Genomic DNA, 25,000 nt, shown 5'->3' on the forward strand with positions numbered 1-25,000 from the left:
GGGTGTCAGTAGCTAACAATGCTATTTACACCCGGGTGTCAGTAGCTAACAATGCTATTTGCATCCGGGTGTCAGTAGCTAACAATGCTATTTACACCCGGGTGTCAGCAGCTAACAAAGCTATTTACATCCGGGTGTCAGTAGCTAACAATGCTATTTGCATCCGGGTGTCAGTAGCTAACAATGCTATTTACACCCGGGTGTCAGTAGCTAACAATGCTATTTACATTCGGGTGTCAGTAGCTAACAATGCTATTTGCATCCGGGTGTCCGTAGCTAACAATGCTATTTACATCCGGGTGTCAGTAGCTAACAATGCTATTTACATTCGGGTGTCAGTAGCTAACAATGCTATTTGCATCCGGGTGTCAGTAGCTAACAATGCTATTTACATTCGGGGTGTCAGTAGCTAACAATGCTATTTGCATCCGGGTGTCAGTAGCTAACAATGCTATTTACACCCGGGTGTCAGTAGCTAACAATGCTATTTGCATCCGGGGTGTCAGTAGCTAACAATGCTATTTACATTCGGGGTGTCAGTAGCTAACAATGCTATTTACACCCGGGTGTCAGTAGCTAACAATGCTATTTACATTCGGGTGTCAGTAGCTAACAATGCTATTTGCATCCGGGTGTCCGTAGCTAACAATGCTATTTACATCCGGGTGTCAGTAGCTAACAATGCTATTTACATTCGGGTGTCAGTAGCTAACAATGCTATTTGCATCCGGGTGTCAGTAGCTAACAATGCTATTTACACCCGGGTGTCCGTAGCTAACAATGCTATTTGCATCCGGGTGTCAGTAGCTAACAATGCTATTTACACCCGGGTGTCCGTAGCTAACAATGCTATTTGCATCCGGGTGTCAGTAGCTAACAATGCTATTTGCATCCGGGTGTCAGTAGCTAACAATGCTATTTGCATCCGGGTGTCAGTAGCTAACAATACTATTTGCATCCGGGTGTCCGTAGCTAACAATACTATTTACACCCGGGTGTCAGTAGCTAACAATGCTATTTACATCCGGGTGTCCGTAGCTAACAATACTATTTACACCCGGGTGTCAGTAGCTAACAATACTATTTACACCCGGGTGTCCGTAGCTAACAATGCTATTTGCACCCGGGTGTCCGTAGCTAACAATGCTATTTACACCCGGGCACACATTAAATTCTGTATGAATATATAGATGGGCATTCGTTCTTTTATATATTCCCATATGGAGCTGTGTCAAATTGTTATTCACCTATATTTGATCAATAAAGGCACATCTTATTTTTCACCACTGCAGTTATTTACGCTCAAGTGTGTGTATTTGTTGTTACTGCTGTTTTTTGAGCGTGCAAGAAAACAGAAGAGTGCTGCCAAATGTGAGTTTCTAAACGACTATTAGCCTATTAGTTCTCACAGACAGAATTCTCCACTTTCTAAAGATCGCACAGAAAGCATTTTGAGGAATATGGGAGCTGGTGTTTAAAGTAAAGTGAGCATCCTTTGGGTTTAAGATTGAAAACATAATACTGCCATCGTCCTGTTTCAACTCCTTTTGTTGCATGACATAACTCTAATTCTTCTAAAACACTGTAATCTGTATACATTCCCAAAAAGATTACGATGTCTGTGTTTTTAAAACCGGTGAACACAGATCTTTTTGTTTGGGAGGGAGTATTTGATTTTTCAATGACGACAATAAGCCCCTCTTTTTTTTCTACAAAAGGTTGAATTATTGCAAGTAGCTTTAGACGGAGCATCTGCCAGATGGATTTAATGCAATGTTACGTAATGTTTTTGACCGCCTGGCTGTAGCCGTTGCTGGTAATTATCTTTTCTATAGCTCAAAAGCACATAAGCATCTGAAAGAAGATTACGCTGTGCCTAACAACGTCTAAAAGCACGATGAGACCAGAGCTGCAGGAAGGGACATAACGTTACTTCTTCCTCCTTTTCTCTGATCTGTTAAAGAGGCAATATTCTGCTTTTTGGGGTGTTCCCTTCCCTTTAGTGTGTTAAATAGGTTTGTGTGCATGTAAATGTAAGGTGACCAGATTTTCAAAATTAAAACCGGGGACATTTTGAGTTTTGCGGTCAATATATCATTAACATATCCAATTTTCTACACTGTTAAAGAAAAAACGGGAACATTTGAACTGTTGGATACAAACAGAAGGACGATAGCCCATATATGAGATTTCAAAAGTATTTTATTTTGAAACTCTACATCAGAATGTCCTGATTTTCTCTGATTGACTGGATGGGGTGTCCTGCTACACCCTGAAGTGAAATAAGTATTTAATTGACTTCGAATGACTCTTTGATTATGGACAGTTTCCAATAAATAATAATCAAAATATAGATGGACAATAGATCTAATTTGAGATTTTAAACAGCATACATTTTAAATTGTGCTTCAGAAAGTTATTTTAGGAGTGTTGTGAGATGGCGTCAACATCAATTGAAATTAGTCACCCAGTGGAAACGTCAGATATGTCTTCATAACTGTATACTTACACTCTACATTCACTCAGTTATAATGTGGTAGTTATACGTAGTTTGTTTTAAATTATTATTGATCACATTATATAGGACATATTTCTTAATTTAAGCTCCAGTATATATGAATATGTTTGGTGTGTTTTTTAGGTATATTCGTTATTGACCAAGTAAACGCTTTTATTTTGAAGGCAGTTTTTACAGGCCTCTACCGTAATGCATAGGATATTCGCGCACCGCAATACAACGTGCGGGCTGGCTTGACTTTGTTTTCCGAAGTGCGGCCTGGCTTGACCACAGTCTGTGTTTACCCAGTGTTTTCTGACATGAAACGTTTTATTTCACCTTGCTATGTGTTTTTAACGTATATTAAAAAACGGGGACATTTCCGAGGACAGTTTCAACCGGGGACAGGCCAATACAAACGGGGACTGTCCCCAGAAAACGGGGACGTCTGGTCACCCTATGTAAATGGTCTACAAAGGCTAAAATCCAAGTTCCTTCCACAGACAGTATTAGGAAAATAAAGAGCTTTTTGAACATTAAAGCATGGAAACATGTCACACTAAGACACTACATACAAAAGCTGTTGTCCTGCAGTGAGAAGTGTTTACGTTCATTTAGAGAAAGACGATTCTTTGTTTGTGTTAATGAAGCTGATTGTAATGGTATATAAAGCCACACTAGAAGACAATGCTTGCTGCAAAGAAGCTACAAATGCTCAAATGTGAACGCTTTACACACATTTCCAACGGGTAAGTAAGAAGAGTCAGTGTCACCAGTTGAGTGTCTGATCTCATTTTAAAATTCTTAATTATTTTTGCTGAGATGTGGTTTAGAATAATGGCCGGACAATAACCTCATAGGTCACAGTGAAGTCGACCTTTTGGATTTAAAACGCCATCACTTCCATCGGTTTATCCTATCAGGCATTTGTGTGAAATTGAACACCATGAGAGTTTGAATTCTTGAACCAATCATGTGAAAGTCCCCTTTGATGCCGTCACGAGACAGACAACTCAAAGAGAAAGTGTCTGAGAAATAAAAAGGAAAACTAAATCAAAGAGGACGGCGTAACAAGAGAACATGGGCAAACAACCGGACATGAACACAAATAATCCCGGATGTGGACTCGCTGCAAACACACCCACCACGTGTAGCTCACACACACACACACACACACACACACACACACACACACACACACACACACACACACACACACACACACACACACACACACACACACACACACACACACACACACACACACACACACACACACACACACACACACACACACACACACACAAGCAGAGCCGGCACATGCTTCAGTGATGAACTCATATGTGAGAAAACACAGTTTGGAGCTGAGAGGGGAATATGGCTTTTTTTCTGGGTGGATTGCCTGAAAAGCGTGTGTGTGTGAGTGTGTGTGTGTGTGTGTGTGTGTGTGTGTGTGTGTGTGTGTGTGTGTGTGTGTGTGTGTGTGTGTGTGTGTGTGTGTGTGTGTGTGTGTGTGTGTGTGTGTGTGTGTGTGTGTGTGTGTGTGAGACAGATGAAGTGTGTACAGAATAACAGAAGAGAAAAAGGAGAGAGTAAACAGAGAGGAAGGTTTGAAACCCAAGAGATGCTCTCTGCCAGGAAAAATTACTTTTGCTGTAGAAAAGTGTCAGCACACACACACACACACACACACACACACACACACACACACACACACACACACACACACACACACACACACACACACACACACACACACACACACACACACACACACAGTTAATAAAGCTGCACTTGTTTGGTTGTTTAAAGCTCAAGGATGGAGAGAAGCACTCTCTTTCACTCTCAAACATTTAATGCATACTTTCTGGGTTTGCTCGCCAAAATAAAAGCCTCTCAAATTAAATGTGTTTGCCACAATGGGTTAAGGTGACATAAAATGACGGATATAGATAACTATATCTGTGTGTTTGTTTAGTGAGTCAGCAGGTGAAAAGCCATCTCCTCTTACTCTTCGTCACATACAAAACATTCAATGCAAGCTTTGTGTGTGGGCTCAACAAAATAAAAGCTTTCTTTCAAAGTCATTTTTGTTGTGAAGAGGCCACAAGCAGTAGCGTGGCGTGGGGAAAAAATGAGGGGAAGCCAATAATACGTCCTTTCTTTTGGGGGGGGGGGTGTGTGGTGGTCAATGTAATAACATAACCAGATGAGTGATTACAGCGCACGGTATCATTTTACACACATTTGTATCATACAGATGCAGGACTTACACACGCCTGTTATCTGACCGACAGGTCCGCACGCACTCTCCAGCCGAAACTCTAATAAGCATTCATTCACAAACTAAATCAGGAGACCTTTAACGTTTTACATCCGGTTCGCTCCTTTGTTCCTCGCTGTACACAGCTCCAGTTTGGGCATTGGCCTGTCATCAGATTGTATTTGTTGTTGCTGCTGTTGCAGCGGAAGTTTAGTACAATTATTTTTGATTAAATACTCCAAATCTCCACCCTCCATAATTGCACTTGCTTCAGTTGCTTGCTACTTTCTAACGGCAGTGAGAGTGGTGCAGTGACGCTATCTATCTTCTATCGATTAGATTTATGATTCGAAAATTATAAAAGTAGGGTAGACATGTGGATATTATCCGACTGAACAAAACGTGCATTTACCTAACAGGTTCGTTTTCCACTGACCTTTTTTCAAGCTATTTTCCAAAATCCTATGGAGAAATCCCATTGCTATTTTGTCGAGGGAAACCGAGCGTAGCTTACTTCCGCTTTTTGTGACGCGTCACTGCACCACTAAGTTGATGCGATTTGATTGGATTGTGAGGCAAGGGAAGCCAGCCGCCTCTGGCTTCCCTTGGCATGGCCCTGACCAATCACAGGTTGGCAGGGGCATGACGTGAGCCTCATCTGATTGGTCAATCCCCCCATTTTTTTTCACCAAGGACAACAAATTTCGGCTGGCCTCCTCTCGCAACAGAGAGTGCAATCTACTGTTTCACCGTAACATCTAGAGGGGCGCTGTTTCACTCTTTGTAAAATAATCAATGAGAATGGGGGAGAGACGGGCCGGTAGCAACACACAACAAAGAATTTCCGAAACTAAACGAAGTGTTTTCATTTATTTATTAAAATGATAACTACAATCCGAAAAAACAGGGGAAGCCTGGCTTCCCTTGGCCTCCAGGAGAAAACGCCACTGGCCACAAGAGGTTTAGGGTGACAGAATACCAAGAGGGTTTGTTAAGTGGATTAGCCGGTGAAAAGTCATTTCCTAATACTCATAGTGACATTCCTGATTCAAAACCAGCCGGTGGTAAACTCCAGCACATAAAGGAAATGGACCGTAGAACAACAAGAGTTCAAAATAGTCCAGATGGTAATTACAGTACACCGACATTTAGGCAGCTAAAATAGAAAGGAAAACACTCGCAGCCGTACGATGATCCGCTCTAAAGAGAAACATTAAATGTGTTTACTGCACTTCACCATTTACACACTCGTCCCAGAGGGGAACTTTACAGCAAAAGGAAGGGGCAGTATAATGTAAATATAGAGACGAAATATAAATCAATATTACATAAAAATAAGTGTGTACATTGAAGGTAGAAAAAGTAGAAGCAGTATAGCTGGAACATGGTGATAGCAGCGAGATAAGAGTATAAAACGATATATTTTACAGGTTTATGACACAGTATTTAAATGCAAATACGAAGTAGCAGGCAGTAATAATACTCATAAAGAAGAACATGTTGCCCATAAGTGTCGGTGTTGTTGTTTATGTGATGGTTTACTAACAACAGTACTTCTAATCTGTGACGAATGATTAAAAATTCACTCCCAACGCCATCATTTCTAGCTATTATTTTACCAGTGTGAAGACTCCCATTGGACGGACGCAATGCATTGTGGGGCAGTTCAGTCAGTCCGGTAAACTCATGTATCACACTCAGAAATGTTTGCTAATCTAGTTTACATCCGGGTATTTCTCACGAGCACAAAATCAACTTACTATGCAAATAAAAACACACAATGTTCTGGATTTCAGTATAAATAGCTGATCTCTCTCATACTGTGACATCCTCAGGAAGAAACTCAGGGGGTTATGATTCATAATGCGTGTGTGTGTGTGTGTGTGTGTGTGTGTGTGTGTGTGTGTGTGTGTGTGTGTGTGTGTGTGTGTGTGTGTGTGTGTGTGTGTGAGAGAGAGAAAGCATGTGAATGTTTAGTGGAGGGAGGGGCATCGGAAGGCCATCTGTCCAGTGTGTGTTAATCCTGACATCATTAGAGCGAAGCAAGGCGCACACACACACACACACACACACACACACACACACACACACACACACACACACACACACACACACACACACACACACACACACACACACACACACACACACACCCTTCAACAATGACAATGGTGGCAACTTCAGTTCACGAGCTGTGTCATCATTGTGCACTGCCTGAGGCTTACACACACACATAATCACACACATAATCACACACATTGTCATACACACACACACACACACATTGTCACACACACACACACACACACACACACACACACACACATTGTCTCACATACACACACACACACACACACACATTGTCACACACACACACACACACACACACACACACACACACACACACACACACACACACACACACACACACAGTGTCAGTGGATGATGTCTCTAATGTCAGAAAGCACTCTGTCCGTCTCCATTCGGCCTGTCTCTCTCTGTAACACTCACACTGTTGTTTTGTCCTTGAATGGCTTCTTTCTGCCCACGCATATTCATTATTTATTCTTAAGGTAATGAGTGTGTTCCCAGATATCGTGTTGTGTTATTTTAGAAGAACATCCAGTAGTTGTCAAGTCTTTAATCTTGTCTCGAGGCCTTCAAAATATTTACTTGCCACAGTTTGTGTTCCTAACATCCGCCTCAAGGTTTGATTTGTCCACAACATTTTGGCACGTAAATGAGAAACATGCGGGACATTTTAAGAGACTTAATACCAAAACAGTTCTAAAAAGGCAATATCAATTATTCCTACAAAATTGTAAATAATTACAAGAAGTGAGAAGTCAAAATGCTTAGGTAAGTGTTAGGTACATGGTGGGAAATGAAGCCATTGAATAGCAATAAATGCAATATCATTATCAAATTGAAAACTGGCAACACACACACTCATGTTTCCAAACATCCAGGATACCGCCTGATTGCAGCCCTACAGTACATGTGTATGAAATGCGTCACAACTGGACCTAAATTATGCTTTTTGGGGTTTTCAAGAGGGAGTTTCTCTCCTACACACTGGGCTCTGGTTTCAGACAGAGAATGCCATTACACATGATACAGTGTTTTGCAGAAAGGTTAAATAATAATGTTTTATGTTTAAATGAATTCAACCTGAACCCTGAATGAGCGCCAAAGTACGTTATGTTATAGCGATGCAGCCATTTAGATGAACTTGATTTCTTTCAGGCATTTCACCAAAACAAACACCTGCTGTTGTCTAATGTCATGCTAATGGATGTGGTGTTTGCCAGCTTTCACATCATATGTTTATTGGCACAGTGTGCATCACATACAGTAATTACATATTTGTATATATCTAACACAAACTGTTTTCCTTGAGATGCTCAATTAGTCAAGACTGGTCTGATAGATGAGACTAAATTGGGTCATTACCAAATGGAGAATTTAGCTCAAAGACCTTATCTCTAAAATGGTCATTTATAGCAATAATAAACTACTGTATGGGCAAATACAAGCTTCATTTGACCCCGTAGTATTGCCCACTTCTTATTTGAAATGTTAATAACAAGCAATAAAATCCCATTGGATCTTAACATTGTTCATGATTGAAGTTCCCAGGCTTTATTACAGTTAAACTAGCAGGTTGCTGTTTTCTAAACACATAAATCAACAGGAGAAATTCTACGTATCATCCATCTTGCTGCCTCACATACAGCAGAAGTGATGTAGAGCTGAAGGGAACCATAATGGGCTCCAATGTCATATAATAGGATTTCTGTTCCACCATAACAAACTGCGCTCACAGTATTAGAAGACAGATTAAATCAGACATGTAGTGGAAGGCTTTAATCTGGAACCGTAATCCTATTTCGGAAAAGAGAAAAATAGTATTTGATGTATTTATTTTTTAAGAATGGACAGGTCTGAGTGATTACGTTGCAGCAGACTGACGTCGTGCAGAGTCTGAAGTCTGAGTCGGTGCATTTATCCGGCTCCAGAGTGATAAATACAGCTTACCCGGCTCCAGCTGTCTGAGAGGCAACAACAACACACTGGAAGATGGCTTTACCTCAGTAAGAAACAAGAGAGTCACTCAGAGTACGTAGAAAGTTCCAGGACTTGAGTGAAATGCAAGATTCTCCTGAGAGCCACATTTGTCAAACTTCTCACAAATACTTTCTCCGATATTCACGAAATGTGGTACACCCATTGCTCTTTTCATTGCAAACATATTTTATATTGGCTTTCATTAGCTACGCCCAACCTGAAGTCGCCCATTTTGGAAAATGTGCAAGTTAAGCATAAGGAATAGTTCATTGCTTAAAAAAAGCGGTCGCTGGTCAAAGGAGAATTTCCTGTTTTTGATGATTTACCTGTGACATAACCACTCTCATATAGTTTCTCCGATATTCACAATATTTGGGACACACGTTGCTCTTATGATTGCAAACATATTTTAAATTGGCTTTCATTAGCCACGCCCACCCGAAAGTCGCCCATATTGTCAAATGTACGATTTTAGGAGGGAAAAGTCAATTGCTGAAACGAGGATTGGTCAATGGAGAAGGTCCCGTTTTTGGCAATGTATACACGACAAACTACTCACTTAGTCTTTCCATTATTCACGAAATTTGGTAAACACATTGCTCTTATCATTGGGAACATATTTCATATTGGCTTTCATTAGCCATGACCAATCGGAAGTCGGCCATATTGGAAAATGTGCGATTTCCCTGTATTTTAGGCAAACCTTTATGAACTTTTTATAAAGGAGAGCGAAAAAACATTTAATCCTGGATGGAATAATCACCTGTTATGTCAAATGTAATTCTAATCGTGAAGGAATAGTAGATTGCTCAAACAATGAGAACATTTTAGGTCAAAACGGGAGGTTATTTATTTTAATACTCACATATAGTTTCTCCAATATTCACAGACACATTGCTCTTATCATTCCAAACATATGTTCAATTGGCTTTCATTAGCCACGGCCAACTAGGTCTGCTATTTTAAATAATGTGCAATCTAATCAAACTTGTACAAACTCCTCCCAGAGAATGGATCAGAAAAATTAGAACTTCTGATTGAAATAAAATATAAAAATATAAATTATAAATAAATATAAAATTCTATATAAAATATAGAGCCATTCAAAAAGCGAAGAGGTGCGAGCAGCTTTAGTTCATTATTATTTTTATATCAATTAGCATCATCAATATGGTTTTCCAGAACCTCCCTCTGCATATCTGTCTGGAGATAATGACTCAAATTGTTTGATGAGTGTGAGTTCATTTCACATTGGCCTCCAGCGTTTCTGTCTGCACTTAGCATGCAAGAGGCAAAGTGAGATTAATGCAGCTCTTCAAACTCGGAAATCCTCCAGCAGATAGATTCACTTTGATGAACTGCGTTAGACCGGCTGATGTTTCAAACCGCCAGACAGAGCTGGAAGAAGTACTCTTTACTTAAGGAAAACCTGAACATCAGCAGGAGAGGACTCTTTAAAGTAGAGACACTACATACTGATATACACCTGAACATCAGCAGGAGAGGACTCTTTAAAGTAGAGACACTACATACTGATATACCACCCATTCCAGAATGGGTGACTGATATACACCTGAACATCAGCAGGAGAGAACTCTTTAAAGTAGAGACACTACATACTGATATACACCTGAACATCAGCAGGAGAGGACTCTTTAAAGTAGAGACACTACATACTGATATACACCTAAACATCAGCAGGAGAGGACTCTTTAAAGTAGAGACACTACATACTGATATACACCTGAACATCAGCAGGAGAGGACTCTTTAAAGTAGAGACACTACATACTGATATACACCTGAACATCAGCAGGAGAGGACTCTTTAAAGTAGAGACACTACATACTGATATACACCTGAACATCAGCAGGAGAGGACTCTTTAAAGTAGAGACACTACATACTGATATACACCTGAAAATCAGCAGGAAAGGACTCTTTAAAGTAGAGACACTACATACTGATATACACCTGAACATCAGCAGGAGAGGACTCTTTAAAGTAGAGACACTACATACTGATATACACCTGAACATCAGCAGGAGAGGACTCTTTAAAGTAGAGACACTACATACTAACCTGAACATCAGCAGGATAGTCTACGTCCATCCTCTTGTTAATATACTAGTATAAACAGATAAAGACTGTTTATACATAAAAAGGGAGGGTAGTAGGCTACTAATAAAGACGGAGGAAGTGTGTTCCTTAAATTCAGCAAATATTTACATTTTAAAGTCAAGTGTGTTTGGGATGCTAGCAGTCTTCCTGTAATCTCACCATCATCCCTTTACCCTCCAGATCTCATTCAGATCGTGTTGCTTTTGTGGGATTTCTGCCTTTGTAAGTGGGAACAAGCGAGGCGTTATCTGGTCGGGACAAAGAGAGAACGCTGTCAGAAAACAAAGAGTTAGACTAAGAGCAAGGAAACTGCACACAGCACCAATACCTTAAATCAATAGACAAACACAACTACTCCTATCTCTTCTTTATTGGATCTCTCTCTGTGTGTGTGTGTGTGTGTGTGTGTGTGTGTGTGTGTGTGTGTGTGTGTGTGTGTGTGTGTGTGTGTGTGTGTGTGGCCAAAGTAGTGATATTGAAGCATGCTCTCTTTAGTCCTTAAAATAAATATGAAGACAGTTGTGTTTCTACAATATTAGATGTTGACAGGGAGATTTGTCTAACACTCAATCCTCTGGTAGATGTTTTTCAAATGGATTACTGGAAGATTTATTAAAAAACAAGCTTGATACAAAGGCCTGTGTTCATACAATACATAGAAAGGACATCATAGTGTATTCAACACAGTGGAAATTGGGTTTTTTGATCAATTTGAGAAGGAAATAAATAAAAAATTGAGTATAAATATTTATACAAACATAGGGATTTAAAGTTAGAAATGTAAATATAAATAAAATAAATAAATATATTTATAACAAGAATGCATCAGTAATCTGTTCTCATTTTCGCTTCATTTCAATAGGTTTATCACACACCATCCGGATCCATAACAGAAACACATTAACAGAAAATATAGCAGCCTGGTTTCCAGAGGCCTACCATAATGTGGCTATGAAAATACAGCCTAATAAAAAACAATAAGCCACCACCATTATAAAAACGAGGGTATAAAACTGTGGAAGGGAGACCTTGAACTTCACACAAGGTCAATTACTGAGCCGGAGCCTAGATTAGATATTTTTATGTGCATGACGCCATATAATGTAAATTCTATGAGACAGAGACATATTGACTGGATGGGGAGAGAGGAAGAAGATTCCCATGTTTACGATTCAAGCCAAGCAGTCATATAAAAGCAGAGAAGGTCGTGTAAATGTTGGAAATATTGTGCATTCTGAGAGAAGACTACTGTCATTTGGTACTCTATGAAACTGCTAACATGCTAACATGCTAACAGATAGCCCTCCGTGGTTAGCATAGTGTTGCTGTTGTCTGGATTTAAAAAGTATTGAACCATGTTAAAGGCAATCAGCCCCACAGAAAGATTCAAGAGTCTGGATTTTAATAATGTGATTAAAGTGAGCCATTTCATTCATGATCGGACAGTTTTCTGACCACGTTAGCTAGCTAGCATGTCTGTTAGCAACATGACTCAACAACACTGACTAAAGCAGTGTTTCTCCCGTAGCTCTACAACACATTGAACCCCCAAGGACAAAAACTAATATTATATTTTAAATGCCATATCAAAGCCACATATCCATTCTGTTAGAAATTAAAATCAATGTTTTAATGGGGAAATGTAGTTTAAACATGCCGTCAGTTTTAATGCTCTTTTATACTGAAAAACCAGAAATTCTTGTGCACAAGCAGTTAAGCTTTTATTCTGAAAATCCGTCATCTACGGTTAGCATTTAGCATGTGGCTAATATACGATTTCCTAAAGAGGTGCATTTAGTAGCAAAATTATATGGAGTGGTGCAAACCGAAGCCTACTGATTTAACACTACAACTATAGATGTCGAGATACTACCATGCTGAATATTAAATGAAGGTAAAGTTTATTTGAATACATTATTGTTTACAGACGAGAGTAGCATGTGACAACATCCGGAATGACCGGAAACCAAACGAGCCGAGAAGTATTTTTTAGAGTATTGATTACAGCGTTTAGAATGTGTTAAATGAAAAACCATGAAAGAGAATATGAGGAGAAAAGGCGTGTTAAGCATATTGAATGTGAAAAGAACCAATCCTCTGTTTAAATGCAACAACGGACATTGGAGACGAGGCGAGCCGGCTGGCGGGGAGGAGCCAGCAGAGGATATATAACAGCACCGGAGGAGAGATCGGGCGCTTCTCTTCCCTAACGAGGAGCGGATCACAGCTGTTTGTCTGACTGAACAATATCATGCTTGTGACCAACCCGCGCCTTTTTTAATTAAAGTACCCAATTGAACTTTCACAGAGACTCCATTTGGTCTCCTTTTAAAAGCTTCTCTCCTGGACGGGAGAATAACGAACACAGTTTACAATTCCAGTGCTTTCCCTACTGTATATTAATCTGTGTGAAAGTGAGGTGAAGATAGCATTGTTGGTAGCCTACAGGCTCGGTAATGCTAACATGCTAACGACAGGGAGTCTGTGTTTTTATGAGGAAAATGGATGCATACCGGTATCTGGTATTACCGAAATACCGGTTACTGGTGGCTACGGTATACCGTACCGAAATTAGATCCGGTTTCGATACTTTCAACAACAAAAAATTAAAATTAAAATTAAAACATTTTTTTTACATTTTATTTTTAAAGTGAGTCCGTGGCCCGTGATGGCGGGTGTTATAAATTAGATTGCATAATCGTTTTTCTTCATATTTTATGTATTTTTCATTGTTTGTTCAATACTAGAAAGGTAAGTCCCACAAATGAACTGTGATGGGATTTGTTTTCTCTCACCAGTGAAGGCAAATGTTGATTTTAAAGATGAGTTTGTGCAATGCCGAGATCTCATGACCATTATTCTATTATTTATTTGTTCTCTAGTCGAATCTCAGGTTTAACATTAATTATAACGGTGTTATAACGGTCTGTTTGCATTGACAAGATGTGCTATTCACGCGGCACACCTGATGGCGGGTGTTATAAATGATATTCCATAATGTATTTTTCATTGTTTGTTCAGTAGTAAAAGCTCCAAGAAGTCCCACAATTGAATGTAATATTCATTTGACATGTTAACTATATCGTAAAGCGCTTCATTTGCGTAATTGTGGGATGATACATTTTCAAAGTATCACGATATGTATCGGTTGAGTATCTTTATCGTTCAGTGGTATCGTAAAAAAGTCGACGATATGCATCCCTAGGAAATCTTTGAAACGTAAGCCTGCTTCTCCTCTACCATCTATTTGTACACCCTACACCACCAAATGACTCCAGGGTTATGTGATAATCTTGTATTTGCTTGTGTACCAACCATTTCCAAGCAGTACTGTCGTTAGCGCTGCCTGTGTTTTGCACAACTCAGTCGCTCGTATTGCACTGTCCATAGTTTTTATATTAGTGTGAAATGTAAGGATTTGTTTGTATGTATTTAAAAAGACCTTCAAACAATAAAAATGTGTCCAAATATAGATCTGAGTCTTGTTCGGTCAGACTGTTAAACAGATAACCCATCTTTTTGATTTGCAAAACATTAAAGTGTGGATGAAAACTGCCCTAAATGGACGCTAACCGGCCAGCCTCAGTGACAGAAGGTGTCCCTGTCGTGTTGTGTCTCTGTTGTCCTGCTCTGTTTAGCAGCTTTCACTACAAACACATCGACTGTGAGATCAATGCAATACTCCGGAGAGGAAGAAACAGACTGAAGTCCTGCCATCGCTCAGGCTTTACTCCTGCAGATAAAACTGGAGGTGATTTCCAGAAAGGCAATGTCATCCTCTCCGGAGTGTATGAGGGGTTGTTATGGAAACATGGATCACATGCAGTATGTATTGTAGGGCTGACATATAAGACAACTCTGGTTATAAGATCTAATTTACTCACTTTTACATGAAATGCTTGTGTATCCTGTCCATTTTTCTAATACTGAAACACTGCTTGTGTGAGAAGCATGTTTTTATTTCCTGTTTGACAGAAGAACCCATTATACCTTCAATCGGAAATTAAACTCAACATATTTAGGTCCAATTAACTCCTAAAGAAAAATCTTTAAACAAACAAAAGCAGCATCAAAGCTTGAAACAACACGCAACGAAATTATATTGAAAACAATTAGCGACGGAACAGAAACAAAAATTGTTTTTAGATCATTGAAATACAAAGCTTAAATATATATTCGCCTGATTGCAGGGATTAGTTGCACTTGTATTGATATACACCTGAACATCAGCAGGAGAGGACTCTTTAAAGTAGAGACACTACATACTGATATACACCTGAACATCAGCAGGAGAGGACTCTTTAAAGTAGAGACACTACATACTGATATACACCTGAACATCAGCAGGAGAGGACTCTGTAAAGTAGAGACACTACATACTGATATACACCTGAACATCAGCAGGAGAGGACTCTTTAAAGCAGAGACACTACATACTGATATACACCTGAACATCAGCAGGAGAGGACTCTTTAAATTAGAGACACTACATACTGATATACACCTGAACATCAGCAGGAGAGGACTCTGTAAAGTAGAGACACTACATACTGATATACACCTGAACATCAGCAGGAGAGGACTCTTTAAAGTAGAGACACTACATACTGATATACACCTGAACATCAGCAGGAGAGGACTCTTTCAAGTAGAGACACTACATACTGATATACACCTGAACATCAGCAGGAGAGGACTCTTTAAAGTAGAGACACTACATACTGATATACACCTGAACATCAGCAGGAGAGGACTCTTTAAAGTAGAGACACTACATACTGATATACACCTGAACATCAGCAGGAGAGGACTCTTTAAAGTAGAGAGACTACATACTGATATACACCTGAACATCAGCAGGAGAGGACTCTTTAAAGTAGAGACACTACATACTGATATACACCTGAACATCAGCAGGAGAGGACTCTTTAAAGTAGAGACACTACATACTGATATACACCTGAACATCAGCAGGAGAGGACTCTTTAAAGTAGAGACACTACATACTGATATACACCTGAACATCAGCAGGAGAGGACTCTTTAAAGTAGAGACACTACATACTGATATACACCTGAGCATCAGCAGGAGAGGACTCTTTAAAGTAGAGACACTACATACTGATATACACCTGAACATCAGCAGGAGAGGACTCTTTAAAGTAGAGACACTACATACTGATATACACCTGAACATCAGCAGGAGAGGACTCTTTAAAGTAGAGACACTACATACTAATATACACCTGAAAATGAGCCAAATATGTCCTCTTTAGTGTCCGAATACTGGTTCTAGTTGGGATATAACAAACAGGATAAAAGCTTCTAATACATGTTTACTTGACTGTCTGGATGAGACATGTCTGTGTGTGGTTAACCATCGCTGCCGGGTACAAAGTATTCACTTAAAATGAACAGCAGCTTTCTTTTGGAATAGCATATTCAGTCTCTTCCTGGTTTTAAAACTAACAAAGTATGTCCACTCATATTCATCTTTAAAGCCAAATACAGTACATCTCAGGATATATCAGAGGCAACTCTTGACTGCTGATTTATATTTAAAGAGCATCTACGAGTCAGCAGGCTTTCTAAGTGTAGCGTAGTGACAGCCGCTCGCCCGGCTCACGCTGCTGTCTGGCCATTAAAATTACATGTTGTCATATTTAGAAAAAGTGTTTTGCACTCTTTGAATTGAACCTGTTGAACCTGAGCTCTCCTGCACTTATCTACACTGCATCCGTGACCTATAATCATGTGTTTATATGTGCTGCTGATTTCAGCTATTGATACAGCAACCCGGATACAAATAAAGACATGTTTTAGCTATTTAAAAACAAAAACAAACAAGGGATCTGTTTTATTTCTCATATATTCTGGATACTGCAGTGGCAAAATGGTGCAAACACACTACTCAAAAAGCTTGTGGAAACACATGAAGAAGCATCTCCAACTTGAGGAAACATGCGGAGTCATGTGACCACATTGTTAAAATAAGACCATAACACATTTTAGGGAAGTTTCCAACAACAGAGACAGTTGTCCAGCTTTATAATCCTGAACGTCACCAAGAGCTCCGTCCCAGCTGTGTGCGTCACTCTTTAGTGTCCCCTGGTCTCCCAGCTCTGTGCGTCACTCTTTAGTGTCTCCTGGTCTCCAGCTGTGTGCGTCACTCTTTAGTGTCCCCTGGTCTCCCAACTGTGTGTGTCACTCTTTAGTGTCCCCTGGTCTCCCAGCTGTGTGCGTCACTCTTTAGTGTCCCCTGGTCTCCCAGCTGTGTGCGTCACTCTTTAGTGTCCCCTGGTCTCCCAGTTGTGTTTTCAGCTTCTTGGATAGCTTTTACTAAACGCTGTGTCTGTTTCCTTAAGTTGTTAAAGATGTTGTTGTGGCGTTTGCACCTGTCGGCCACCGTAGAACATAACCAGGAAGCATCCAAAGGATTGCACTAAAGCTAGAACCATTGAGCAATTGAGATAAAAACAACTATTAGGGGCTATTATTTCATTCAAAAAATGTAAACAAATTAGGAGATATCTGTGGCTTTTCTGTGTACATCGACATCTGAAAGTGAAGGTCTGGGTTTTGGACTGATAACCAAGACATTTTAATTCAAAACGTGTACTTTGAGAAACCTGGATTACATTTTTTCTAAATGTTCTGACAATTTAGACACCAAATGATGAATTGGAAAATGAAATAAAGGGTTACATGCAGTCCTACACTTCAACAAAGACACAGATGATAAATATAATCATCTATACTTATTCACTGGGGCCAGTCAAACAGGTTTAAGGACACAAATACAAAATATACAAGAGCCCAAAAGTAGCAATAAGATAACTACGTTAGAGGATTAGGGCCACATGAGAAAAATAAACGTCACAGCATTTCACAAAACACTTCAACATTTCAACTTTTACGGAAACGGTATTCCTTTAGGCCGGGAGAACTCTTCTTGTTTGTGATTGGACAGAGCCAGCCAGAGAAGCACTGCTGTGATTGGTTGGTTTTGCTGCCAATCAAGAAATGACGCTTCGTGATTGGTCAGCACCCGACAGCGCAACATGTCCCAAAACATCAGCCGCGAGCTGTTAGCACACAGAGCTCACAGCTCCTCTTATCTGTTCAGAAACTGGGCAAAAGTTATTATTATTTCTTTCTGTATGACGTTGTTCTGAGTGTGGAAGGAGCAGATACAGGTTTTCTGAAATGCTGTAGTGTTTCGTGAAATGCTCAGGGTTGGGAGGGTTACTTTGTAAATGTAATCAGTTACTGATTACTGAATACATGGCTCTGAAAGTAATCCGAATACATTTACAGTTACGTGTCTTAAAAAAGTAACGTAATCAGATTACTTTCAGAATACTTTTGGATTACTTTCTTTTTCCATCACAGATGGTATGTTTTGGTGAACAGGAGACACAAAAATCAAAAGGAAACGGAACGTGTTTTTACTGTTTTAAAGGCTTATCAAGAGCACAACTGAAACATAACATCTGAAACGATGTAAAAACATAATAAACTTTTTGGGGATGCAGATTGGGATGTGAGGAGTGAGGGACACGGCTTAGAACGGGCGTGTCGCCTTCTGTCCTGCCAGTGTTGGCAGGACATGAATTAAAATGTCGAACTCGGACTTCATTTTAAGGACATGTCGGCCAGGGGTGTAGAGCTATATTTGTTTAACCACCGGATTGGCAAAACAGGAGAGTGTGTGCACCAGTCTGCCTTGATCTATGTATTCATGTCCGTGACACTCAGTCTGCTGCCAACAGCTGTTTTATAGAAGGGAAACCTCCTTCACTTCATGAAATCTCTGCAGCACCAGGAGGCAGCGGGAGGGTTAACTCAGTCTCTGAAGAGGAGCGCGCAGTGCCTTTCACGCACCGCCTTCACTGTGTTTACCTTCAGAATCATCACACACACACACACACACACACACACACACACACACACACACACACACACACACACACACACACACACACACACACACACACACACACACACACACACACACACACACACACACACACACACACACACACACACACACACACACACACACACACACACACACACACACACACACACACACACACACACACACACACACACACACACACACACACACACACACACACACACACACACACACACACACACACACACACACACACACCCTTTTTTGGTCCATCTGCGGCGGTAATAGGTTTTGTTCGCTATGATTCGGCTGTACCTTTAGTAATGAATATTAAATGTTGTGAGGAAATCTTTCCACCAATAATTCCAAAAAGTAATCCAAAATGTATTCACTTCAGGTTTACGAAAGTAACTGTAATCAGATTACTCGTTTTTCAAATGTAACGCGAGCTGAAAACAATTACTTGATTTGTGTATTCTGATTACGTAACGCCTTTACATGTATTCCGTTACAACCCAACCCTGGAAATGCTGTAGTGTTTTGTGAAATGCTGTGGTGTTTTCTGAAATGCTGTAGCGTTTTGTGAAATGCTGAAGTGTTTTCTGAAATGCTGTAGCGTTTTGTGAAATGCTGAAGTGTTTTCTGAAATGCTGTAGCGTTTTGTGGAATGCTGTAGTGTTTTCTGAAATGTTGAAGTGTTTTCTGAAATGTTGTTTTGACTTGCACTTCAGGGCCACCGTAAAACGTTCTGATTCTAATCTCACAATTCTGATCACAGTCACATCCCAAACAAATTATCTCATGTGTCCCTAATCCTCTTCCATAGATCAATGATATTAAGCTACATTGGAGAAAATGTATCTTAAAACCCACATATTTAAACTCCCACATGCACTTGGCAGATGTATATCAATTAAGAACTTACTTGAATCTCCCCTGGCAGTATTGGCACTGATCTCCGACCCAGCCGTGCTCACACACACAGCTCCCGTTCATGCACTTCCCTGAAAAACAGCTTTTCTCGCAGGACTTGGACACCGAGGAGGCTTCCGAGAGGACCACGAGGTGAAGCAGCACCAATAATCCCAGGTAAATCCTCCTTCTGGACTCCTTCCTCCAGGTGCAGATATGTAATCCTCCGATATCACCCATGATGGACGGAATTGTATGTATTAAACGTAAATAAATAGCAGCCCTGGATTAAACAACGAGATGTCACTTTACACTGGAGCACCTTTACACAAATTAGGCACTATATGTGAACATGCCTAGCAGTGTGAAGAAAGCTGCAGGACAGAACAAAGAGATAAAACTTTGATGGCAACACTTAAAAAACACTGCAAATGCATTTCCAGCCGGATCCATCCGTGAAAACGACACACACACCTTCACAGAAACCCAGTGTTACTGTGCCTCCCCACAAGTCTCCAGATAACTTCCACCGATGTAAATAAACACCGTGACCGTGATGCTGCTTTCTCAACGTCAAAAACACACTGTAATCCACAGATGAAATCCCGGTGAAACCATGAAGATCCTGCAGCTGGATGCCTGGATGTGCAGCCAGACAAAGGTATGTGTGCGCGCGCGTGTGTGTGTGTGTGTTCCCCCTCAGGATGCGACAGACAGCCTCTCCGGACTCTGGCTGCTGTCGCTGTCCGCTCCACAGCTGGTTTGTGACGGGGAAACTCCTGCACAAAGCCCCGAGCATGAGCAGTACGACCCGCTGCTGGTTAAAGGGCCAGGCACTCTTTAAAGGGACAAGCACTCTTTAAATTGCAGAGGAGAGGAGACAAAGACAGGGACACAAACACCTCGGCACGGTTTATGCACCTGAAGCATTCAGCAGATACTTATGACTCAATAACAGAAGAAATACTTCTGATGGAACATGCATGTGTTTTATTTATGATGCACTCAATTCAAAAAGGAATGCAACAGGAGAGATGGATAGATAGATGGATAGATAGATGGATGGATGGATAGATAGATGGATAGATAGATAGATAGACAGACAGACAGACAGACAGACAGACAGACAGACAGACAGATTATGGGTCATGATAAAGAAATTCCTTGACTTTAACCATCTTGGCCACTCACCTTTGTCAAAAAACAGAAAACAAGGGAGATTTATAAAGAGATGTAGTACCGAGAGACGGGAGTCGGAGGCGGTGTAACGCCGAAGGTACTAAGTTAGCTTTATTAAGCATCAGAAACACACATGTTGTCGGGTCGAAGCCCCGGAAGAGAAGGGAAGAAGAAAGGAGGGCACACAGTAGGTACAGTCAACATATGTGTCCGTGCGGAACAATACCCCCAACCCGTAGTTCCATGAGTGAATTACTGTATGTCAATCAGTGATCACCACACAAGCCCCCCCATTCAACCATGGACACAATCCCTGCGTCCGGGAGGAAGCACCACAGGGGCCGAGGAGGGCGGGGCTGCAGGCGAGGGCCGGGCCATGGAACGGGCCGTCGGAAGGGGGCCGCAGGAGCGGGCAGGGGCCCCAACGAGGGCATCCCCACCGGGGGGTGGGGGCGGGCCATGGAACGGGCCGCCGTAAGGGTGCCGCAGGGGGCCGTCGTGGCGAATGAAGACGACATCCACCAACCGTAGAAAGCTGGGTCGCTGTGCTGCGACGTGGGGACGGGCGTGAATATCCCGATGGTCCCAAGCAGGAAGGAGCGCTGCCCAGCCGCAGGCGAGGGCACAGCGACGGCGGGCACAAAGTCCTCGGGAGGAAGGAGTGGTATCCCCGGGAGGCAGGAGCCGTGGACAAGGGAGAGGCCAGACGGGGCCAGACGGGACCAGACGGGGCGACGTCCGAAGCCGCCGTAGAGGCGAACCGTTAGCCACGGTTAGAGGAGAGGCCAGGCAGGGTCCAGAAGTAAGCCACCCAGGCGCAGATGAAAGCGTGGGCAAAGTCCGAAGCTGTTGCCAAGGCGAGGGAAGAGGCCGGACAGGGTCCCAAAGCGTGGCCGACGTCCGAAACTCTCGAGGCGAGGGGAGACGGGGTCAGACGGGGCGACGTCCGAAACCACAGTCGAGGTGGTGAAGCAGCGAGAGGGTCCACACAAGGTCGACCAGACTTGGTTGAACCTCCTCTCCGGCACCACAAAAAAAGGGTTAACAGTTGGACGTTAACAGATGGAGAATTCAGCCGTTAGCTACTAGCCGTTAGCTGTCAGTCGTCGTTAGCTGCTAGCCGTTATCTGTCTTTGTTAGCCGTTAGCCGCTAGTCGTTGTCGATGACCGTTAGCTGTAAGCCATTAGCCGTTAGACGTTATCGTCGGCCTCGGAGCCTCTGCTAGGTGGCGTGCCTCTACCAGGGAAGGTGCCGCTGTGTGACGGGGCCAGCACCTCAAGGGTAAAACGCCGGGCGGCCAGGAAGAACCGGTCAGCTCCTTCGGCTAAAGCACGGGGCTCAACACTAGCCGTGTCAGCGAGTGCTGTCTGGAAACACTCCCATGAACAAGAAGTGGGGTTCTTCCGTACCTAGCAGGTCGTGTATCGTCTCCATGTGGTCGAAAGGCTTGCTGTCTCCCAGTGCCGAAACGATGTGGAAATAGCGTGCGTCGTCATCGGTCATTCCGCGGAGGGCGAAACGAGGCTCAGTCGGTGCGAACGGAGCAGCCACAGACGTCTCCAAAAATCTCCGGCAGTTTGAGAAAAACAGCGGTTTTTGCCAATGTTCGGTTCAGTCTCGGATACTTCTGCGAGACTTATGTCAGGGTCACCAATGTAGTGCCGAGAGACGGGAGGCGGAGGCGGTGTAACGAAGGTACTAAGTTTTCAAAAAAGCTTTATTGAGCATCAGAAACACACATGTTGTCGGGTCGAAGCCCAGGAAGAGAAGGGAAGAAGAAAGGAGGGCACACAGTAGGTACAGTCAACATATGTGTCCATGCGGAACAATACCCCCAACCCGTAGTTCCATGAGTGAATTATGTCAATCAGTGATCACTACAGAGAATACATTTAGAACAGCGTAAAAAAAAAACTGAAACAACATAAAAACATATACGTACGTATCTATGTTATGGAGACAATCATGATACAAGACCATGTGAATGCATAAAATGAATTCTGTTTTATTGTTAATAAAATGTGATATGAATTGTATTACAGTAATTTATGGACCTGAGAATACTTTGGTGATAGTATCATCATTTTCTTATTCTTGTTTAAAGACATATGGTCATTACAAACGGTTTTGCAAGATATGTCAATGTCTATTATTATCTAGTATTTCTTGAACTGTGAACTGTTTGTGGTTTAGCTCCAAAGGACCTCAGCATGTGTGTCATTCCTTTAGCTGATGGTCCTATATGCCTTGTTGTTACCTGCAGTAATAGTTTGGTGGATTTGTATTTGTTCAAGGACCTTTTAAAACCCTCAAGTAAATAGCAATACTTTGAAATTCCTGCAGTGGATATTCAGTTCTCTCCAAGGCCGCACAAATACTAAAGTAATACCAGAATCCAATTTTGCAGTCTATAAAAAACATGTTAGACTCTCTGGAGGCGTTTGGCGCAGTGGACTAGTGCGTTGGTGTTCGGATCAGGGGGTCACAGGTTCAAACCCCACTGCAGTCAGCATGTCGTTGTGTCCCTGAGACACTTCACCCCAAATTGCTCCTGTGGGGATTGCCTACAGTATTGAGTATGTAAATCACTTTGGATAAAAGCGTCTAACATGTGACATGTAATGTAATGTTAAGGCCCGGACACACCAAGCTGACACCAAAGAACTGACACAGACGGACCCCGACAGCTGCGTCGCCTCGTGTCTCTGTGTCTCCTGCGTCTTGGCCATGTGTCGCACTGGAACACACCGCAAAGACTTCAGGCGACGGCCAAGACGCACGTAGAAACTGCGCATGCGTGAGTGGCAATAACTCTCCTCACCAGCAGGAGGCGGTAGTGTGTATTCGTCATCCAAAAGAGGCAACAACAAGAAGACAGACTGCGTGATAACCGAGAGAAGAAGAACAGACTGCGTGATATAAACAAACAACAAATAGCGTGTTCCATTTTCCCTCTACAGAGAGAAGCTCACGGGGCTTTCCCCAACCTGTGTCGAGAGCTGGAGTTCAATGAAATCTCACATTTGCCTTCTTAATCGTTTGTTTGGGTCCCTCACTTCCGTTTCGCCTCTCATGCACTGATTCGCTAGCTGAACAGCCAATCAGAGTGATTTCTTTTGCCGACTGCCTTTGGCCGGACTTCGGCCGAAAAGGCGTCGGCCCGGCTGAAAAGACCCGACGGTGCGGGACACACCAATCTGAGCAGGGCTTGTCGACGCTCATCGTCGGCCTGACGACCACCGACGCCGATAATCGGCCTGGTGTGTCCGGGCCTTTAGACCCTCTCTCTCACACACACACACACACACACACACACACACACACACACACACACACACACACACACACACACACACACACACACACACACACACACACAGTTTGTATAATGAATGCATAACCACAGGAAATGATAGCTAATACAACTGCAGCAAAATGTTCATTCCTGCTGGGAGAAAATGCTCTGAAAACCAGCAAAAGACATCTTTAATAGATCCATTAGAGCACTGCTCAAATATTATCTTTATCTATTCATGAGCTGGGAATAGTGAAAGCGTGCAGGGACTGTTTACTGTGGAGATTAACAAGGGAACATATTCATAAAGTGCACGACCATCCTCTGTATTTCTGAAGTTTCTGGAGCAGATTCAGACACAGACATGACAGAACTTTAAAACCAGCAGAGGCCTGATTCCCCTCACAACTGTCTTCTTAATTTATTCCACTTTGAAGGCTTTACAGACACAAAGAATGACTTCGGAGTCGAGCGGTTCTTTTGGATAAAACAAAGCCAAGATTTGCATCTGTGTTCCCCGAGGGCTCGCGAAAACATCCAGCGAGCGAGAGGACGATAGAATCAGAAGAAAGACTGGAAGAAAGAGGGATCTTATTGCAGCTGGCTGAGAAAGAGAACTTGAGATATTGATCACAATAGTTTGAACATTGAGCGCATTAAAGTGCATTTGATTAAAGACATTACATCACCCCAGCAGCGCTCCAAATCCCCCAATCTCCTCCCAGATCACTTTTGATTTATCGAAA

The 25,000-nt window shown here is 42.0% G+C and overlaps 1 protein-coding gene across 1 annotated transcript in view; it reads right to left on the minus strand.

Moving 5' to 3' along the window:
• atrnl1a (attractin-like 1a) overlaps positions 1–20,547 on the minus strand; it is a 243,179-nt gene extending 222,632 nt beyond the window's left edge. Inside the window, exon 1 of the mRNA XM_079687044.1 lies at positions 19,793–20,547. Within this exon, the coding sequence (XP_079543170.1) occupies positions 19,793–20,019 (227 nt within the window). The 5' untranslated portion in view covers positions 20,020–20,547. The remainder of the gene's footprint in view (positions 1–19,792) is intronic.
• Between the last annotated feature and the right edge of the window lie 4,453 nt (positions 20,548–25,000).

The sequence above is a fragment of the Notothenia rossii genome (genome assembly GCF_949606895.1).
Source record: "Notothenia rossii genome assembly, chromosome: 6".
Classification (NCBI taxonomy): domain Eukaryota; kingdom Metazoa; phylum Chordata; class Actinopteri; order Perciformes; family Nototheniidae; genus Notothenia; species Notothenia rossii.